Source organism: Drosophila pseudoobscura, chromosome 3 (assembly GCF_009870125.1).
Source record: "Drosophila pseudoobscura strain MV-25-SWS-2005 chromosome 3, UCI_Dpse_MV25, whole genome shotgun sequence".
Taxonomy (NCBI): Eukaryota; Metazoa; Arthropoda; class Insecta; order Diptera; family Drosophilidae; genus Drosophila; species Drosophila pseudoobscura.
The window spans coordinates 17,071,807-17,089,466 of NC_046680.1; the positions used below are offsets into that span (position 1 = coordinate 17,071,807).

Here is a 17,660-nt window from a genome sequence, read left to right on the forward strand (position 1 = left end):
ATCAAGACAATTTCTCTTTCTTATACAATACTTTATTCGTTTTTGTTTATATGGATAATTGTTACGCAAATAATGCTTACGTTCTCAATTTCGTTTTGACATTTTGCTAGCATCAATACGGTATGCCAAAAGTGCATCAAGTATGTACGTAAATAAGAAACAAAACAGTCGGAAACATCAGTTGAAGAAGATACAATTACATACATATAGTATACGCTCAGTTGAAAACATTTAAACCTAGGTCAACGTACTCGTAGATCTTGGATATCAAACACAACAGGGAAATTAGAGGGGAAGGAAGGGCTCTGCTCTCCTTTTAATAGGCTTCATTTTAACATTAAAGTGCAATTCGTAAGTGGTTTAGTGTTTGTCGATTTGTTGCATTCGAGTGGATTGCTTGCTATTATGGATAATTGCTGAATCAAAAACTTGCTTTGATCAATATTATTTGCTTTTGATTGCGTTGTATCTGGAAATATAACAATATATGTGTAGTATCTTTTGTTTTCCATACATTAACAAGTAACATTGAAATTTATTTAATTTCTTGCAATTCAAAACCCAATCTTTACTCTTGCAACACAATGATATTTTTGTTTTGGATACGTATTAATTTGAATAAAGTTCTCAATATTTATGTGATTTATCAAAACATAATATACAATTTTTATTTAATATCTACTAATGTATATATTTAGGCTTAAGTTTAAAAAACGTACGCAATGATTGACGCAACAGATTGAACAAAACATATCAGCATTTTTATTATTTTTGCGGCAAATTGTATCGCCACGAAAAAAATTTTACCTCCTAATAGGCTCAAAAAATTAACAAATACATATATATAGTATATATATATATATATACTGTTGTTTTTGTTGTAAGTACAGTGGAATGCATTGAAAAAAACATAAAAGAATTTTTTTTAATACCTAACAAAGAAATATTGCCAGTAGACGGATTTTGTTTTGCTTGTTATAAAAATAAATAATACAAGGAATACAATAAATAAATATATTTTTTTGTTCGTGTGGTACGAGAATAGTGCCCCCCGACGGGGCATCGGGGGAGACTCTTCTCTGTGCGAAATCAAAATGTTCTTTTTGCTTTCGGTTAACTATTTCTGTTCACAATACTCGTACATATTTACGAGTTTGTCGCTTTTAAAAACCATGCTCTCTAACGCTAGACACACACACATTTTACATTAGAGTTTTATATTCTTATACGTTATACATAGATTGATTCATTTGAAGTGTGTCCCCTCTCTGCGCACACTTCCTAGTAAAATTAACATTGAAATGTCTTTTGTTGCTGTTAAACGTTTAAAAATTATACCATATATGTATGTATATATTTGATGTAGCTTAAAAATGGTTTCTTGGGATACGCCTGGGAGTCGCCTCCGCAGGGTTTCTGGCTGAAAAGTCTTGCATTGAGTTATGAAAGTGTTTTTTTGTTGCATGGAGTCGGGGCTGCCTAAGTGCTTAAGTAGTAAAGTAATCGTTTGTTTTGTGTAATACTCGCAACTTGTGACTTTTTGCTTTGCTTCTTCTTTGTCTCATATATGTAATATAGATTTTTACGAAAAATGGTATCTGCTGTTAAGAAGATTATATAATTTTGTTAGTTGTGCCATTTTCGTTTAGTTTCTATTAAGTTTAAATTTGTTTTTGTTTTGGTTTTCTTTTGCTTTTTCTTTTTAGTTGCTCTGCTAGTTGTTGTTGCTGTGTTGCTCATTGTTGTTGCATGTTGCTTTATCTAATTCGTTATTTTAATTAGTTCAATGGAAGGCAAAACATGTGCTGCAGTAGACTTTTGTTATTATTTGCTTGCATTTGATTATTATGATTGATATTATTACCATTATGATGATGATGTTGCTGCTGTTGCTGCTGCTGCTGCTGCTGTTGAAGTTGCAAGATCTGCTGTTGCTGTTGCTGCTGCTGTTGTTGCTGTGAGTATACTGAATGAGGATGATATTGCTGTTGTTTCTGTTGCTGTTGCTGGCGATAATGTTGCTGCTGGCTTAGATTGTTATTGGCATTGACCGAGCCACCCCCAGTCACCGCCACAGTCGCTCCTGCGCTGTTCAAATGCAAGAGACTCAAATCATCTGCCACAGAATCGTAATCACTGGAGTCCTCGCCATATAGCTGTATAGCAACATGGCGTAACATTGTTATGCAAATTCAATAAAAAGTTTAGCCGCAAATACTCACCCTTACATTGTACGGATGTAAGTCACACGTTTCGTGGTGTCAGACGCAATCCTCCAGGGACATCAGCAACGGATTCACATACTCAAAGCCCTCGAACTCCGACTGATCAATGTTGTCAATGACATGACTGAGGAATGGGGTTGAAGGGGGAGCATATTAGAATCAACAAAAGGCATGGTGCAACAAGCTAATGAAGTAACCAAAGGGGACGGGGAAGGGTACGGGGGCGATAGATAGATAGATCTCTCAACTTACTCATCATCCGGGGTCAGCTGCACGGCCTCGCCAGTGAACTCGGGCGGGAAGTTGGCCAAGTCGCGATCTGAGTCTAAGCGTGGCTTGAATGGTGGCGTGACCTGTTTGCGCTCAAGCTGCGTGATGGAGGATGGATCGTCGCATGAGGATAGTAGAAAATCATAATGAATTTTTGTTGGTAAACCATAAGGAAAACTGCCAGCCAATTGGCAAACATAAAACCGAGTTTTTCTCATTCATGTCCGTGTCGTTTGAGCATGATCATGACGATGATAAGATTGTATAACATACTGTCTATGAAAACGAGGTCTGTTCGGTTAATAGGAGTAATAGACAGGGCATGGTCGAAATGTGGCTGATTGATACGCACAATTACCTGCTGGGTTAGTCTTAGTTTGGAGGCTAAAAACGATCTTTCGGTGGCAGTATCTCATGCAAAGGACAAACAAAAACTAACAACAAAAGAAAACGCTATCCATCTTGTCGTCGGGGGATTCTCGATTTAACTTACGGATCGTCGGGCGTTAGTTCGGGCGGTTCTCGCGTAAATTGAGCATCGAAATTTGTTGTCACATAGGGATCGCCAGGATCCAGGTTCGGTATGTAAGGCGGTTGCACCTCCTTCTGTGCAATCTTCGTACACGTCATTTCATGCGTGTGTAATAATCAAAAAGAAATGCTTTTATATACAGATATCATCAGCGAACCGAAGGTAAAACAAAACAAGAATAATACTCTATAATGATTGCGTTGCAGTTGCGTTAGTTGGCTATCAGCGAGCTTATCTCCGACTAGATTCAATGCCAGGTGGAGTTGGAGTCATGGGTTCGATTGGGTTACGTTTTACTTGGCCTAGACCTATTGCCCAGGGTCAATCGGGAAGGCTATTACAGTTGGGGTTCGTTCCTGAGGTGGGAGATTGCGCTATCTCACGTCTCTAGCCTCTAGCCTGCTGTAAAGCATACCCTATAAATCCGATTCAAACCATTCCCTCGGGACATTATCATCATCACAAACAATTCTATAAGCCCATACACAGACACAGCAGGAAGAAGAAAGGGGTGAATCTCGTTGCACTTACCAATTCCCAATCCATATTCTTGAAGAACGGATGGCTGACGATATCCATGAAGGCGGACTCCCGATGGCAGCCCAAACGATCAGCGGGATTCTTGTTGAGGAAACCTTTCAGGACAGAGGCGGCCCGAACGCTCAAGGAGCGCGGTATACGAATGGTCTTCTCCAGAATCACTTGGAACAGATAATCCTCCGTGTTCTGGGCAAACATTTATCACATTCTTAGTTGCAGTTTTAGTTTAAGTTTGAGTTGAGGAAAAACGCACCTGATCGGGATTCTCAGAGGCACCGGCCAAGTCGAACGGACTGCGTCCGGCCAGCATCTCATAGAGCAAGACGCCCAATGCCCACCAGTCGACGGAGAAGCCGTAGTCCTCGCCTCGCAGGATCTCTGGGGCAATGTAGTTGGGTGTGCCGCAGAACGTGGAGGTTGTGTCGCCCGAGCGAATGCCTTCCTTGCACATGCCATAGTCGGTAAGCTTGATGTGCCCCTCGTGGTCGAGCAGCACGTTGTCCAGCTTCAGATCGCGATAGATGATTCCCTTTTCGTGGAGGAAGTTCAGGGCCAGACTTATCTCCGCCGCATAGAAGCGGGCGTGCTCCTCGGGCAGCCGCCGCTGGCGCTGCATGTGGTACATCAGGTCGCCGCCCCGCACGAACTCAATGACGAAGAAGAGGCGCGACGGCGTCTGGAAGCACGAATGCAGTCCCACCAAGAACGGGTGGTTTGACGCCGTCTCGAACACATGCTTCTCCGTCTGCACCCAGTCGATGTCCTCGTCGTCGGTCACCAGGGCCTTCTTGATCACCTTCATGGCGTAGATGCGACGCGTGCGCCGCAGCTCCACCATTAGCACCTTGGCGTAGCTTCCACGGCCGATGACGCGTATCAGCTCGAAGTCGTTCAGCGAGTACTGGCGCTGGGTGCCCGGCTCCAGGGGATCATCGGGCGGTGGCGGGGCCACGATGTGCGCATGGTCGTGCGTCTCGCAGGCGTCCGAGCTGCCGCCCATGGCCTCGTACGGCAGCGGCGGCAATGGCACCGGCATCGGGTCGCTCGACTCCTCGGCCCGCTCCTTGACCAATGGCTCTGGCTGGTCGGTGCAGTGCTTCTGCACCAGCTTGTGGCACTTTTTGTGCACCAGCAGCTTGCATTGTATGCACTTGAAACCCTGTCGTCCCAGGCCCCAGATACGATCCTGGCAATAGGCACAGAAAGCACGCTGCAATCAAGAAGGGAGAGGAAAACCGATTAGAATTTGGGTTTTGGGTGGGATGGTGGATACTCACCCGATTGAAACGCTTGGCCTGGAAAATGTGTCCGTTGACGCGATACAGTTTACGCCACCGTCGAGCACCACGTCGATAGATGCTGCCTGTGAAAGGAGATAATGATTTGAAACAAGTTTGATCCATGTAATCCGGTTATACTCACGATCTTCGCCATCGCAGGACAATCCCGGCGCTTGAGGAACATTGGGAAATACTGAAACAACAAAGGAAAAGATTGTTTGTGAGAACTACATATATATATTATATATATATATATAGCAAATTGGGACGGCTGGGCATGCTTACGGAAAGCTAGTTTGCCCATTGGGTGGTCTTTTATTACCACTCGCTGCGGTGGTCGCTTATCAATTTAATGTGATTTTATTCAGCGATTTTTACTTATAAACGGATTCCGTCCCAGCCACATGTGTTGCTGTTGTCTGTTGAGCGCCCGTTCCACGACTGAGCCACTCGGCCAACCCGCGCTCCTTATCTCTCTGTGCTACGCACCAAGTGGAGAATACAGACAGCGAGAGAGAGAGATACAGATACAGATACCCCATGAGCTATGGAGTGGGGGAGTGTGTGCCATAGATAGATAGGAGGGTACTCTCTCTCTCTGCCTCTCTCTCTCCCTTTTCCAAGTAATGTTAATTAAGCTTTTCCGGGGGACTAGTCCATCAATTGAGACCACTTGTTCGGTTGTCAGGGATTCTGCTTGTGCCCATCATTCATTGAATGCATAATTCAATTAAAGCGTCCCGAGTGTGTTGTCTGCCCGGGTTCAATAATTCTGCCTGTCTACAAGGTTATAATAGTGATAGATTCTACATATTGCCCCATGCCTTGCATTGACCTAGAATCTAACACAGACACACACGAACACACACGAACACTGGGTATGGCTATCAGTGTTATCAATTCTGATATGAGGGACAAAATTTGTTTGGTTTCTGTTGTTTTTCTTTTTTTTTTTGCTTTTTCTGCCGGTTTCTGTATTTTTCATACCTCGTAAATGCCTTGCCCCGGGAGATAACAAAGTTTATGACTAGCAGGCCTGGGGAAATACACAAATAGGAGCCCACTTAGTCGCGATGTGTGGCTAAAAAGGTGCGATTTGCAATCACATTACTCATAGCGGACTAGGGCTAATCAGCCACAAGGCCGGAGTCACAAAAGAAGGGCAGTATGTGCTTTCCAAGGAAGATCTATATAGAATCTAGATCGATTGGTAGGTCTGTTACTTCTTAATACACTCTATATGGGGGGTCCGGTCCACACATTCAATACTAACACGATGCCCCACCACTCATAAACGTCGCCGTCTGAGTGCTATATATTTGGGCCGCCTCGCAGAAGCCGCTCCAGATGATCATTGCGGTCGGGGCTCTCTTTGGGGCTGTGGTCGGTTCATAGGTCGCTGGAGCCGAACACAAAACAATGACCAATTGGCTGATGTTCCAGTTAAGAGACGCTAAGGCGCTTTTGGCACGCGCGGGGCGTCGTCACCGCGCGACTTTCAACAGTAAACTGAGGCTCCACCACGGAGCGGACGGAAAGAGAAGACATAACAAAAGAACAATAAAATCAAGTGCAAAACAGAACAGAACAGAATCAGCCGCAAGTGCTCAAGTGGTCGATTGAATTGTCACAAGAACCGAACGCCCAGGGCCCGTCCTCTAATTGGGAGCAAGTGAGAGCGCAGCAAATGGGGCTTCCACGATAGGCTCAGGGCTGGGCAAGCCGAGGGCTACGACTAGTGGGTATCAAAAATAAATCGAAAAAAACTACAAAAATTCAATAAAACATAAGTAATCTATACAAAAATGGAAAATAAAATATTTATTGGCAAAGACAATATTTAGTGGATTTAACATAAATAAATTAAAACTAAAATGATGGTTTAGAGCCTGCTTATGCTCTGGAACATATCCATTTACCTGTCGCATAGGCCGGCTCGATCTCCTCCTCCGACTGCAGCTGATGCTGCGGCGGCATCTGCTGCTGCTGCTGTGGCAGGGCCACGCCCATGGGCACTGTGGGAATGGGCACGGGAATGGGCAGACGCTCGTAGTGAATGCACTCGTGATGATATTGCTGATGATGATGGCCGTGGCCGTTGTGAATGGTGCCCAGGACACTGCTGCGACCTCCAATGCTTCCGCCGGCGATGCTGCCCGCTCCGCAGCCGTTGAGGCCGCTGCCGGCGCTGCCACTGTGACTGTGGTGGCCATGATGGTAGTCAATCAGCATGCCAGGCATGCCCACGGCAATCGAGGCACTGCCTCCGCCGACGCCTCCGCCGCCGCCACCACTGCTGCCGCCGCCCGAGTCATCCGTCGTTGTGGTGTTCGTGTTGTGGCACCGACTCGAGCACCGTCCGAGGGAGCCGCTGCCCGTGCTGTGGTGTCCCAGGCTGCCCATGTGGCCGGGATGGCCCATGACGAGCATTCCCCCCATGATGGAGCCGCCACAGCCCTGACTCGAATCCGATCCGGAGTCGTGGCCGGCACACACGGCTCCCGCCGATCCCGGCCGGCTCAGGCTGCCACGCGGGGGCGTCACCGATGCCGTTGTCTGCATATAGTGGTGCGTGTACGGGTGCGGATGCGGCACATCATAGTCGCCCGTATCGATGTGGCCCGCCGACATCATTCCAATGCTACCGGTGCTTCCGGTACCGACGCCCACGCCAACGCCCACTCCTACGCCCCCCTGGAGGCAGCCCAACGATCCATGGGCACTCCCGTGGTGGCTGTGGCTGTGGTGGCTCCCATGGTGGCTTCCGTGGTGGCTCCCATGGGCACTGCCGCTCCGACTGTGCAGCGAGACGCCTCGGGTTAGCGTGTTGTTGGCCGACTGTATGGAGCTGACCACTGCGCCCCGGCACATGATGTCCGACAGCTGATTGGCCTGGATGTCGAAGTACTTGGACTTTGGGGGGAGGGAGAGAGGTAGATATATCAGGATCAGAGTGGTATCGGTTTTGACTCGCTTTGTAGAGCTCTGCTTAAAGGTTGAGATTGAATGATCATTCCCATCATTCCTTTGTATATCAAATTTATCGGATCATCAATGATAAATGGGTGATTGCTCAAGTGGTAAGTGTTTCCTGTAAACCACCCACTAATCATTGACTTCTCTAAGGAATGGACCAATGACTGATGAACTATCGTAGCCACCCTTCAAGCAGAGCTCTTTGTCAAGGGAATTCTCTCCTGTAGTACCTGCGGACTATCCAGCTGATCCAACGACTGCCTTCTGGCCGCATAGTCCAGGTGTGTCATCAGCTGCTGGGCAGCGGGACAGTTCTTGTTCGAGTGGAGATGCTGCTGCGAGGATGTCAGCAGCGGCGGCGGCGGCGGTGTTATGGAGCCGCAGGGGGAGCCCGGACACGGACTCGAGCAGCGGGACCGGCACGACGGACTGTAGCAGAGGTTGCCGCTCCCCTGTTGATTGGCTGACGGCGTGCTGGGGCAGGTTTGCGATTGTTGGTGCTGATGCTGATGCGGCTGTTGCTGCTGCTGGGGCATGCACGCTGGCGGCAACGGCTGCTGCTGCTGCTGCTCCTCCTCCTCCTCCTCCTGCTGCACTATGTTCACGGGCAGCGGTGTGCACTGCGTTAGGCGGCGCGGCGAGCGTCCCCGATCCACAGTCGTGGCCGACCAGTATCCCCAGGCCATCTTCTGTTCGTGGGTTAATCCTTTCTCCGACGGGCTACGATTTGTTTTTGGTATTCGCTTAAATCGCAGTTGGCACTTGACTTGAAATCGCGATTAATTGCCGCAAAATTTGCATAAGCTTGCAACGTTCTCAAAGGACAGTCGAGCGGGGGGGGCGCGCACACAACAACGAGTCGAAGACGGGGGCATGTAATATGCCTGTGAGGCTCATGCACCGTGGCCTGAAAGTGGCAACAACTTGTTGTAAAAACCGAAAGCTCATAGCTCAATTCGAAAGATGTTTTTCTGTGTTTCGGCCTGGAATATCAGCCGGCAGAAGTTCTTTCAACTTGAGAATACGATTCAAGGCTTTCCAAAACGACAAAATCGAACCCATATGAGAGAGATCTGCTGCAGAGGTTTTAATTCGACTGCCGTTTTTCCCATTAGGGCCCCACTGTGCCACTCTCTATATTCCACAAATGGAGCGCATAACAAAATAACGAAGAACAGGCTGCGGCGACGGCGGCGGCAGAAGAAGTGCCGGAGCAAAGCGGAACAAGGTCCCAGCTGCAATTACAGTTACATGGCAAAAGCGCCACAGGCCGACTAGAAACTATGCAAACTTTGAAAGCCCCCACCCCACCTCTCGGGAGCCCCACCCCGCCGTGGCACGCCGATCAACTACCACAAACAGGGCAGAGTTTTGTAGAAAATGATTGATTAAAACAAAAGCAAGAAAAAATTCCTTGTGCAAGGATACGAGCGACCGACCATAAGCGTGCGCTAAGGGCGTGGCCGGTGTGTGGGCGTCACATGCAGACGCCGTTGCCGCAGAAACCACACCTAAAAAAAAAAATATAAATTGTGTAATAATGGGCAAAAGAGCGACAGAGAGCGAGGCTGGTCGAGAGAGAAAGCGAGCGGGGAGCAATGCAAGTGAAACAGCTGACAACTCTGTCAAGGCGCACACACACACACACACACTCACTGGTGTGGCGCAAACTTTTGCAGAGACAGTTGCTGCGACGACAATCACAAACAATTTAACCCAAGTCAAACGAGCGCACAAGTTGCTGCAAATTGACAAAGGCGTGAAAGAGGCAGAAGCAGAAGCAGAAGGCGAAGGCGATGCAGAGCAGCAGCCGAAAGCAGCAGCCGAAAGACGAAAGAGAGCCGAAGAGAGCAGGAAAGCAAGGTTTATTGTATGCTGGGTGAGAAGTATTGCCATCATTTACTCTTCAGAAAGTTTTTTCTACTCTCTTTGCCTGCGTTTCAGTTTCTCTGCCAAATATAAGCTGCAACGGAAATAAGTGCCAAATACAGGCGGCTCTTTCGCACTTAAATACCGAAGACGAAGTCTTCGCTATTCTGCTTTATTCCTAGACAGACGGCGAAAGAGAACCAAGGATGGTCTCTGTCACCTCATAATAAATACACCTTGAACAAAAGCGCCGCTTACTCTTGCTCTCTCACTCTCTCGGTCTTCTGCTGGCTTCTCTTCTCTCCCTGTAAGACGCGCGCAGGGAAATTTACTCAGTTGCCCACATAAGTATGCAGTCCGCTGTAGCCTCTGCCATCAGACCACCCACCCGCCAATGCAGTCAAGTGTAAATAGAAAATTTTCTTCAAGTGTATTGGTAGGTCACATCGAAATCGCTTGTCGCTGACGTTGTTGTTTAGACAATTGAAATTAAGTACTCCACTTTCATGCATAATTCGCATGATTAACGAGGGTCCAAGTGGGTCGAAAGCTGATGCTGGGGACTGCCAAGACCGATACGAAGGCTGGGACCAATTCCAAGGGCTGCTTAGGTGGACGGACAGCCACCACTTGACTCAAGAGCTTTTGTCGTGACAAGGCAAGCAGATCCTTTTGTTTGGTCCTCATTTCACATCTCCCTGTTTTCCATCGCCTGCTCTTGGCTCTTGGCTTATCTGCTGATGATGCAGTCTCGAGGGGCGGACAAGGCCCCAAAGTGATGCATTTCGGAACTTGGCTTACTCTTTCCCCCCTCCCACTCAATCTGTGTATCGCCCGCCCTCTCTCCTACATCGTTTGCTAAATATAAACACTTGGGTCCTGGCCCGGCCGGCATTGTTTTTCCTGTAATTGGAGCATGAATATTGGTTGCTGCTTGTTTGCCCAGGAGGGGGCAAAACATCCCACACAAAACCATCCACAGCAGACCTTATCCGACCTCTATGCTCGCGACAGCTCTAGAGACCAAGAGAATTGGATGGTTAGCCTGTATCATTGGCAACCCTAATTACAAACTGGTTACTCAATCTGTTACCAACCTAATAGATACGATATATGCTATTTAATTGTAATCTGATTTAGGAATTTAATGCAATCGAGTGCTATCAAATTTAATTATTCGTACAACCATATCAATTGCCTATTAATTGCATTATTTATTATGTGGACCATTAATACCCCATTTAAATAAACTGAAACCACCAATAAACGCATCTTCTTACATCACTGAACCGATACAGCTTCATATTTAGCTAGACACGCCCCAATCTAGGGCCAGGCCAGTCCAGGCCAGGCCATGCAGCGATAAACATAAGCAGGCAATGGCCATCTGGAGAGATGCGAAACAATCTCCTGGATACCAGCTACAAGCCGCGTCGGGCATCAATAGTTAAACATCAATTTGGTTGGGCCGAGTGACGTCAAGGCCCCAGCCTGGGCACCTGCTTCCCCTTCAACTCCCACACGGTTATAAAATTTCAAACCCAACAAACGGAGGATGGAGAGTGGAGGATGGAGAGAACGGATGCTGTGGCAGTATAAAGTTACCAGCAAAAGCACCGGGCGTTATGGCGTGGCCCAGCCAAAGGGACGTCGTGTGCATATTGAATGGAAGACCCCGCAATGCTCGCTTCCTCTCCCTACTTTTGCATCTAAGTGGACTTCTTGTTTGCTGAACTAACAATAATTTCATTAAGCCCAATGGCATCATTAAAATTTGCCAAACAATCATAATGGGGCACAGGCCGGGCCCAAAGGAACCCGAGAATTCTGAAACCAATTCGGGGAAAAGTGAAAATTTGCTGATTTAACTTTTTGCGGAGGAAGCAGAACACCTGGTTCTTGGGGGGCTGGGGGTGATGTTGGGCGCCCAACAAAAGCCTTCAGGGACGAAAAGAAAGAAACGAAAAAGTTGAAATGGCATTGCGACAGCCTGGCCAACAAAATGTCTTGCCAAAAAGGAAAATTCCACTGCCCTGCAGCTTCTGGCGTGAGTATGTATTGTATTTGTATATGCACGCCTATACGATATACGTATATCCATTTATTCGCACCAGTTTGTGTGGATTCTGGCCTGGCACAGACGCAGAGGCAGTGCAAGCATCGCTTGATGAAGTGCAAATGCCTGGGGTCAAGTTTAGGGTGGGGATTCTCGCACACACACACAAACTCGCCCGTCTCTGAGTGTGTCTGGTCCAACATGGAAATGGAAATGGTTCGATTTTAAGAGATCTGTAGCTCGATATTTACCGCTAGATTTCGAACACTGTCCCGAAAACTTTTACCTCAACACTTAAGATTTAATATGACTTTAGGGAATATCGCCCTTACAAGTCCAGAACACATTTACAATAACCGACAGATGGTTTCATCCAGCCGATGGAGCTCTATAATCTTAATGGATGGTGTTGCAAGAATCCTTTGTCGTTCAACGCCTAAAGGTATGCTAGACACCCCGAGACTGCTCCGTGTTAAAGCTGCCAAAATTTCCATAAATCCAACTCAAAAATTCGTGTTTCCCCTGTCCGCTGGCCTTCTTTCTGCTTACAAATTCCGAAAAGTTTCCACTTCATTAGCAGCCCGAAAGTTCCATTCATGAAAATATACATGAATTTATGTTAATCATTCTCGTTTCAGCCCTTTTCCCTCCGACGCATTTGTTGCCAAAAAGGAAATTGTATGGCAACTAATCAGAAAAACCGACGACTAACACGCCGGCAGAGCCGTCAAAAAATGTTGCCCAGGGGCAATTGATTTTTTCGTACGATTTTCAGGATTACCAAAGTATGCGAGAGGGCAGATACGCAGCTACGGGTTGGGGGGGGGCTCTGCAGAAATGCTTATAATTATATAAAATTATGTTGTTTGGCACTTTTTTCGTTACTTTTGACGACTCCGTCTATGAATTTGTTTCGACTTTACACCGCAAATGCTTTATAGCGTTATATGTGTGCACAAATACAAGTACATAAACATATTTATGTGCATATGTATAATCATATATATGTATATGTACTGTGGTGTACGGGTGAGTGCGAGACGCGAGGTTAAACACGATTTGGGGGCCCGGAGTCGATTCGGAGTCCGCACGGCACTTCCACACAGGCAAACAGCCAACGCGCGAGTGAATGCCGAAGCAGTCCCGTTATGCTGGGGATATTTCTCGCGCTGACTGAGGAATAAAGTTCGCAGAGAGCCAAAGCCAGAGCCAAAGCTAACGAGAGAGTTCAATGTCAGGTGACGCGGACGGGCTGCTCTCCCGCGCCTGGCTCCTCCGCTGCGGAGTTGTTTTTGCAGCACAAATAAAAGCCGCAGACCGGCGCTTTAGGCATTGCCAGGCAGCCCGAAACACACCGAGCTGGCAATGCCGGGCCTCAGCTTCAGCTCAGCTGTTTTTTGTTACGCTTGGGGAAATGCTCTCTCTCTCTGTCTCTACCTCTCTGTCTTTCTAGCTGTCTCCATCGGATTGTCTCCCGTCTCGCTCTGGTGTAGCGGCATCTTGTGTATCGACCGACCTTATGTGCTCCAAAGTTATTTGGACCTGGATAAAGTTTTTCTCTGCCTCGTCGGTTGTCTGTGTCTGTGCGTGTGTGTGTGTGTCTGTGGCTGGGGCAGCGTGGCCATATTGCAGGCGCATAAATTATAACGGTACTTTCTGTTGCTGGCTTTTTTCTACCGTTGTTATTGTCAGTTCCGTTTTGGGATGGACAGGAGGGCGGTCGCAGCATTGTTGGTACGGGCCGGAGATGAAGCCGGAAGGTAAGCCGGTAACATACAAAAAGAACGTCCCCCCCCACACCCTACTGGAGCCGAAACAACGGCTTATAAACACACACGCACACGTGTTCATACCAACACTGCCATTTACTAATCAACACTGGCACAGGGACAGTGTAACCACACCAACAACAGAACAGGCAGGCAGCGGCAGGGAACACCAGAGGAAGCAGTAACAACAACATCGGCAAGTCTTGTCGTGTAATGCTTTTAGGATACATGTACAGGTACGGGTGCATGTGTGTGTGTGTGAGTGTGTCTGCCGGGCCGTTCTAGCGGCTGTAACGGTAACATAATACCCCCATACACGCACTGGCAGAATGCTTTTAATCCGCTTTTTTTCACACGTGGCCACAAAACAACAAACTACACGTAAGGAAGTCTAGCTACGAAGGCCGAACCTCTTTATACCCTTACAAAGCGATCGTACAGAATAATGGTGATTCTATAGCTGCACTCCACTAACCAACAAACAGAAATGATATATCTTTATGCCACCTGGCGACAGAGGTGATCTAAATGCGCCGTTATGTGCTGTCTGTTTTCTGGTGAATGGTATACAAATATCACCTGGATAGAGTTTATGGGGACGGAAGTGGGCCTCCCTTGGGTTACACACTGTTGGTCAACATCAGAATACCCCCTGCAAGGGTATAACAATGTGGTCCACAATTTCCTTTTTTGAGGAGGAGAGTGCTGCATCCGTATGGCCACAAAATATCAGGATGCCTGGCCCACCAAACACACAAAAACAAAGCCAGAAAAAGTGGAAAGGGTAGCTCCTTCCCATCCTCAACGACCCTTCCCCAACTTTGTTTAGTGCTGCTGGCAGTTATCATATCTGCCGTGCAGTTAGGTCTCTTCTTTCCGGGTACACGCTCAGAATACGGAATACGGCCAAAGGTACGCTGGGAGGGGGGACATATGTGAAGGTCGGAGTAATCTGGGTCTCACCAGAAGCTAACACTCTACAGGGAATGCAACATATCGGATATAAGATGATGATAAGATGATGCACTCTTTGAGATAGTCCCATAATGCACTCAAAAGTATAATTTTTTGGCAAACTAAATAATATTTTTGAAGATTATTTAAAGAGCATTCCTTCTTCTGTCCATTTTATTTTCATTCTGATCTTTGTTTAGTAATTTATTTTTGGTTTTAGAGAGGGTTCTCTGTTTGGCGTTTGCCAGACCAAGTCCCATTTTTTGTGGCAACCATTTAACAAAAAATGAGTTCTCATATGTGTTGCAAATTAAAATCTCCCCTCCAAAAAAATGGGCCAAAAACCTAAACCCACACTGAGCAAACAATTTAATTATAATGAATTATAAACGAACCCGACAAGCCAACAGCCAACAGAATTTGTATGGAAAAGTGAAGAGAAAAACGTTGTATGCTTTAGGCCAAGCCACAAGGCAGGTACTGTGGCAATTCAGCGTGTGTGTCTGTGTGAGTACAAGTTAATTAATATTTTATGTTATTAAGTCGAGGAGATGCTCTTCGCTTTCGGCAATGTCTGGGGTCAGAGGGGGGGCGCTGCATGGCAGCAGGACTAATAAAGCCCTCTGTGCTCTCGTCCTGTTTAATCGAGCTTAAATGTTTTAAAGCAGCTCAAGCACTGCAGGCACTTTGATGCTGTTGCTTATTGGCTAATGGATTTATTGAAGCCTACTTTTCGGGGATTATTCAATCAAAATTGTGGGATACAACTTGGGGGAAGGTCGAATAATTAGAATGAAAACTTCCATATACCCATGGTCTTTCAATAAATGCAGGAAGAGCTTCAAGATACATAAATATATCTGCCAATTAAATAAAAATGTTTTGGGTATTCGTCGACGCCCAGTACATATTTTATTTAAAGCAAATTTGGGCAAAAATTCTTGATAAAGCGCGGTCCATTAAGCGCAGGTGGCCTGCACCCTAGCACAAAGTACTAGAACTTTAAATATACATATATGAAACATTTGATAATACCTATAATCAATATTCTACAAGCTTCCACAATTATACGTAAATATATGGCAAAGTCGTAAGGTTTTCTGTTGTACAGCATATAAATATATAGTAATGACTCAATAATGACTTAAAAGATAAGTAACCTGAATTGATAAGTGAAATTGTACCACATCCAACCACAGCTGGATTTATGCGGGCTTATGTACTAAATGTTCATCATGGGAATCTTTAGAGCCTATAAATAGGTATCGTAAATGGCTTAAGAACTCACCATGAATGACCAATTGGGAATCGTAGTTCATTTCATACAATCGGATGGCTTCGTCCAGTTCCATTTTGGTGGATATCGTGCATGGATCGTTCTCCTCGTCCACCCACTTGATGGTAAAGGCCTGCAAAAGGAAGTAATCTTTGCCTGTAGATACCTTCTTCCGCACTAAAGTTTATCTGAAAGCTTACCTGATCGATGGGAAATCGGCATATGTTGCGTATTTCATAGCAGAGCTCCTCGTAGGAGACATTCTTGTTGATGGTGGTGATGATTACCTGGCCGTTGTAGGCGGTTTTCACCGTAATGCTGTTGGGAGTGTTGGCCAGCAGGCTGGCGCTGTTCAGACTGCCGGCGCCGCTACTGCCATCGGTCAAGATTTGCGAGGGCATTTTCTGCATTTGCTTCACCGTTATTTAATAGATTTGTTTTCGCTAAAACACGCACGTACTCAAACACACACACACACACGCAAAAACGCACAGACTCACAAACGAAAACACGAAAAGATAACAGCAAAACTGCAAAAAGAATAAGATAAAAGATTAATCAAGAGATCGCCCACATGCACACACACTAGTTCGATTCTAGTTTGAACTGGCGCCCAAACAGCTGTTGTCAACTTTGACATTTGGAAGGCATTCCACAGGTAGTTGTTGTTGCTGCTGCACAAAATGGAAACGGATCCAAAACAAGCCAAAGTGAATCATGCCCCAAATAAGCGGAACAAACGCCCCTTAAAACCAGCCCCGAAGCAGAGGAAACAGCAGCATAATAGAAGGCATATAAGTTTAGTTGTCTTTTTCTTTTACTGGCCATCTTTTACTTGGGGTATAAGTAATGCCGTGCATTGACTTGCACAAGCGCTCCCTCCCTCTCTCTCTCTCTCGCGCGCTCTTAGTTGGCAGCAAATGCCGCAACAAATACCAAAGCGAACGATTAGCAGACACAGAGAAAAAGGGAGAGGCAGAGTAGGGGCAGGGAGTGGGACAGAGAAAGAGTCTCGACAACCTGTTTTAATAGATTTGCATTTTTCAATTGTGCCGCTGTCTTTCTGCAATTACGTATTGCCCAATTCGTCCAATACTTAATTCTAAGCGATTTTCTTTAGATCAAATGCTTACACCACACACAGAAAACGCAATTTGTTTAACCAAAAATAAGCGACGAACAAACGCCGCAAAGGAATGACAAATCAAACACAAAACGAAACACGCACACACACCCGAGAACAGAAACGAAAGCCAATTATAAGTTCACACACATTTTAATTGAAGGCGCTCGATTGAGGTTAAAGACTTTTCGCTGGCTATGGCTTGAATTTGTTGTTGAATTTGTTTAAATAAATTAAATCTAACATAGCTAGGAGCGAGGACCAGTGTGACCGCGGAAGGCGATAAAAATATACGGCCTGACCCTCAGAAATATACCGAAATATACCGTCTCATTTTAAAAATATACCGTAAAAATACTGATGAATTACTCAAGTTGCGCCCATATTTCTTAATTTTGATATTCCGTCGAATATTACTAGCTATATAGAACCCTCAGCTCTGCCCACATTATTTTATCCAATTAATGAATCATATTTCTATATGACTGGCTAATTTTAAGGACTTCTTTTTATTGTATGACTGAAATAAGGATTAAACAAAAAAGGTCAACAAAAAAACAGTGGCAATGTCACCTAATTTCTCACTTGTTGATTGTCAACCGGAGTATGGGCATTTGTATACCCTATTTCGTTTATTTAATTTGAAGAAACTGTTTTCAAAACTTTTTTAGAACGTAATAAAGAACTTTTCTCAGCACATATCATGCACATGATTAGTGTCTTGCATACATGTATACATATATCTCGATCCTGATATCAATTCTTGGTAATTTTAATAAGATAACAAACG

General features: G+C 45.8%; 1 protein-coding gene across 12 annotated transcripts; it reads right to left on the reverse strand.

Annotated features, from left to right (window-relative positions):
- Nucleotides 1–10: 10 nt before the first annotated feature.
- On the reverse strand, nucleotides 11–17,162 carry aPKC (protein kinase C iota type). Of its 12 annotated transcripts, XR_004468952.1 has the most exons (11): nucleotides 12,634–12,903; nucleotides 8,054–8,730; nucleotides 6,767–7,760; nucleotides 4,990–5,040; nucleotides 4,845–4,930; nucleotides 3,821–4,777; nucleotides 3,559–3,753; nucleotides 2,989–3,110; nucleotides 2,223–2,349; nucleotides 1,865–2,156; nucleotides 11–1,805 (listed from the first exon to the last, which is right to left on the reverse strand). XR_004468952.1 is itself a non-coding variant. In XM_015184862.2 (10 exons), the coding sequence occupies exons 2-9, from the start codon at nucleotides 8,507–8,509 to the stop codon at nucleotides 2,262–2,264; spliced, it is 2,949 nt and encodes a 982-aa protein (XP_015040348.1). In that variant the 5' UTR covers nucleotides 8,510–8,730; nucleotides 12,634–12,903; the 3' UTR covers nucleotides 11–2,156; nucleotides 2,223–2,261. The 12 variants fall into 12 exon arrangements, 11 of the variants coding, with proteins under 11 accessions (XP_015040348.1, XP_004444366.1, XP_015040349.1 ...); XM_015184862.2 differs by having other exon boundaries at nucleotides 11–2,156; XM_004444309.3 differs by lacking the exon at nucleotides 2,989–3,110 and adding an exon at nucleotides 2,478–2,593 and having other exon boundaries at nucleotides 11–2,156; nucleotides 12,634–12,902.
- Nucleotides 17,163–17,660: the final 498 nt, after the last annotated feature.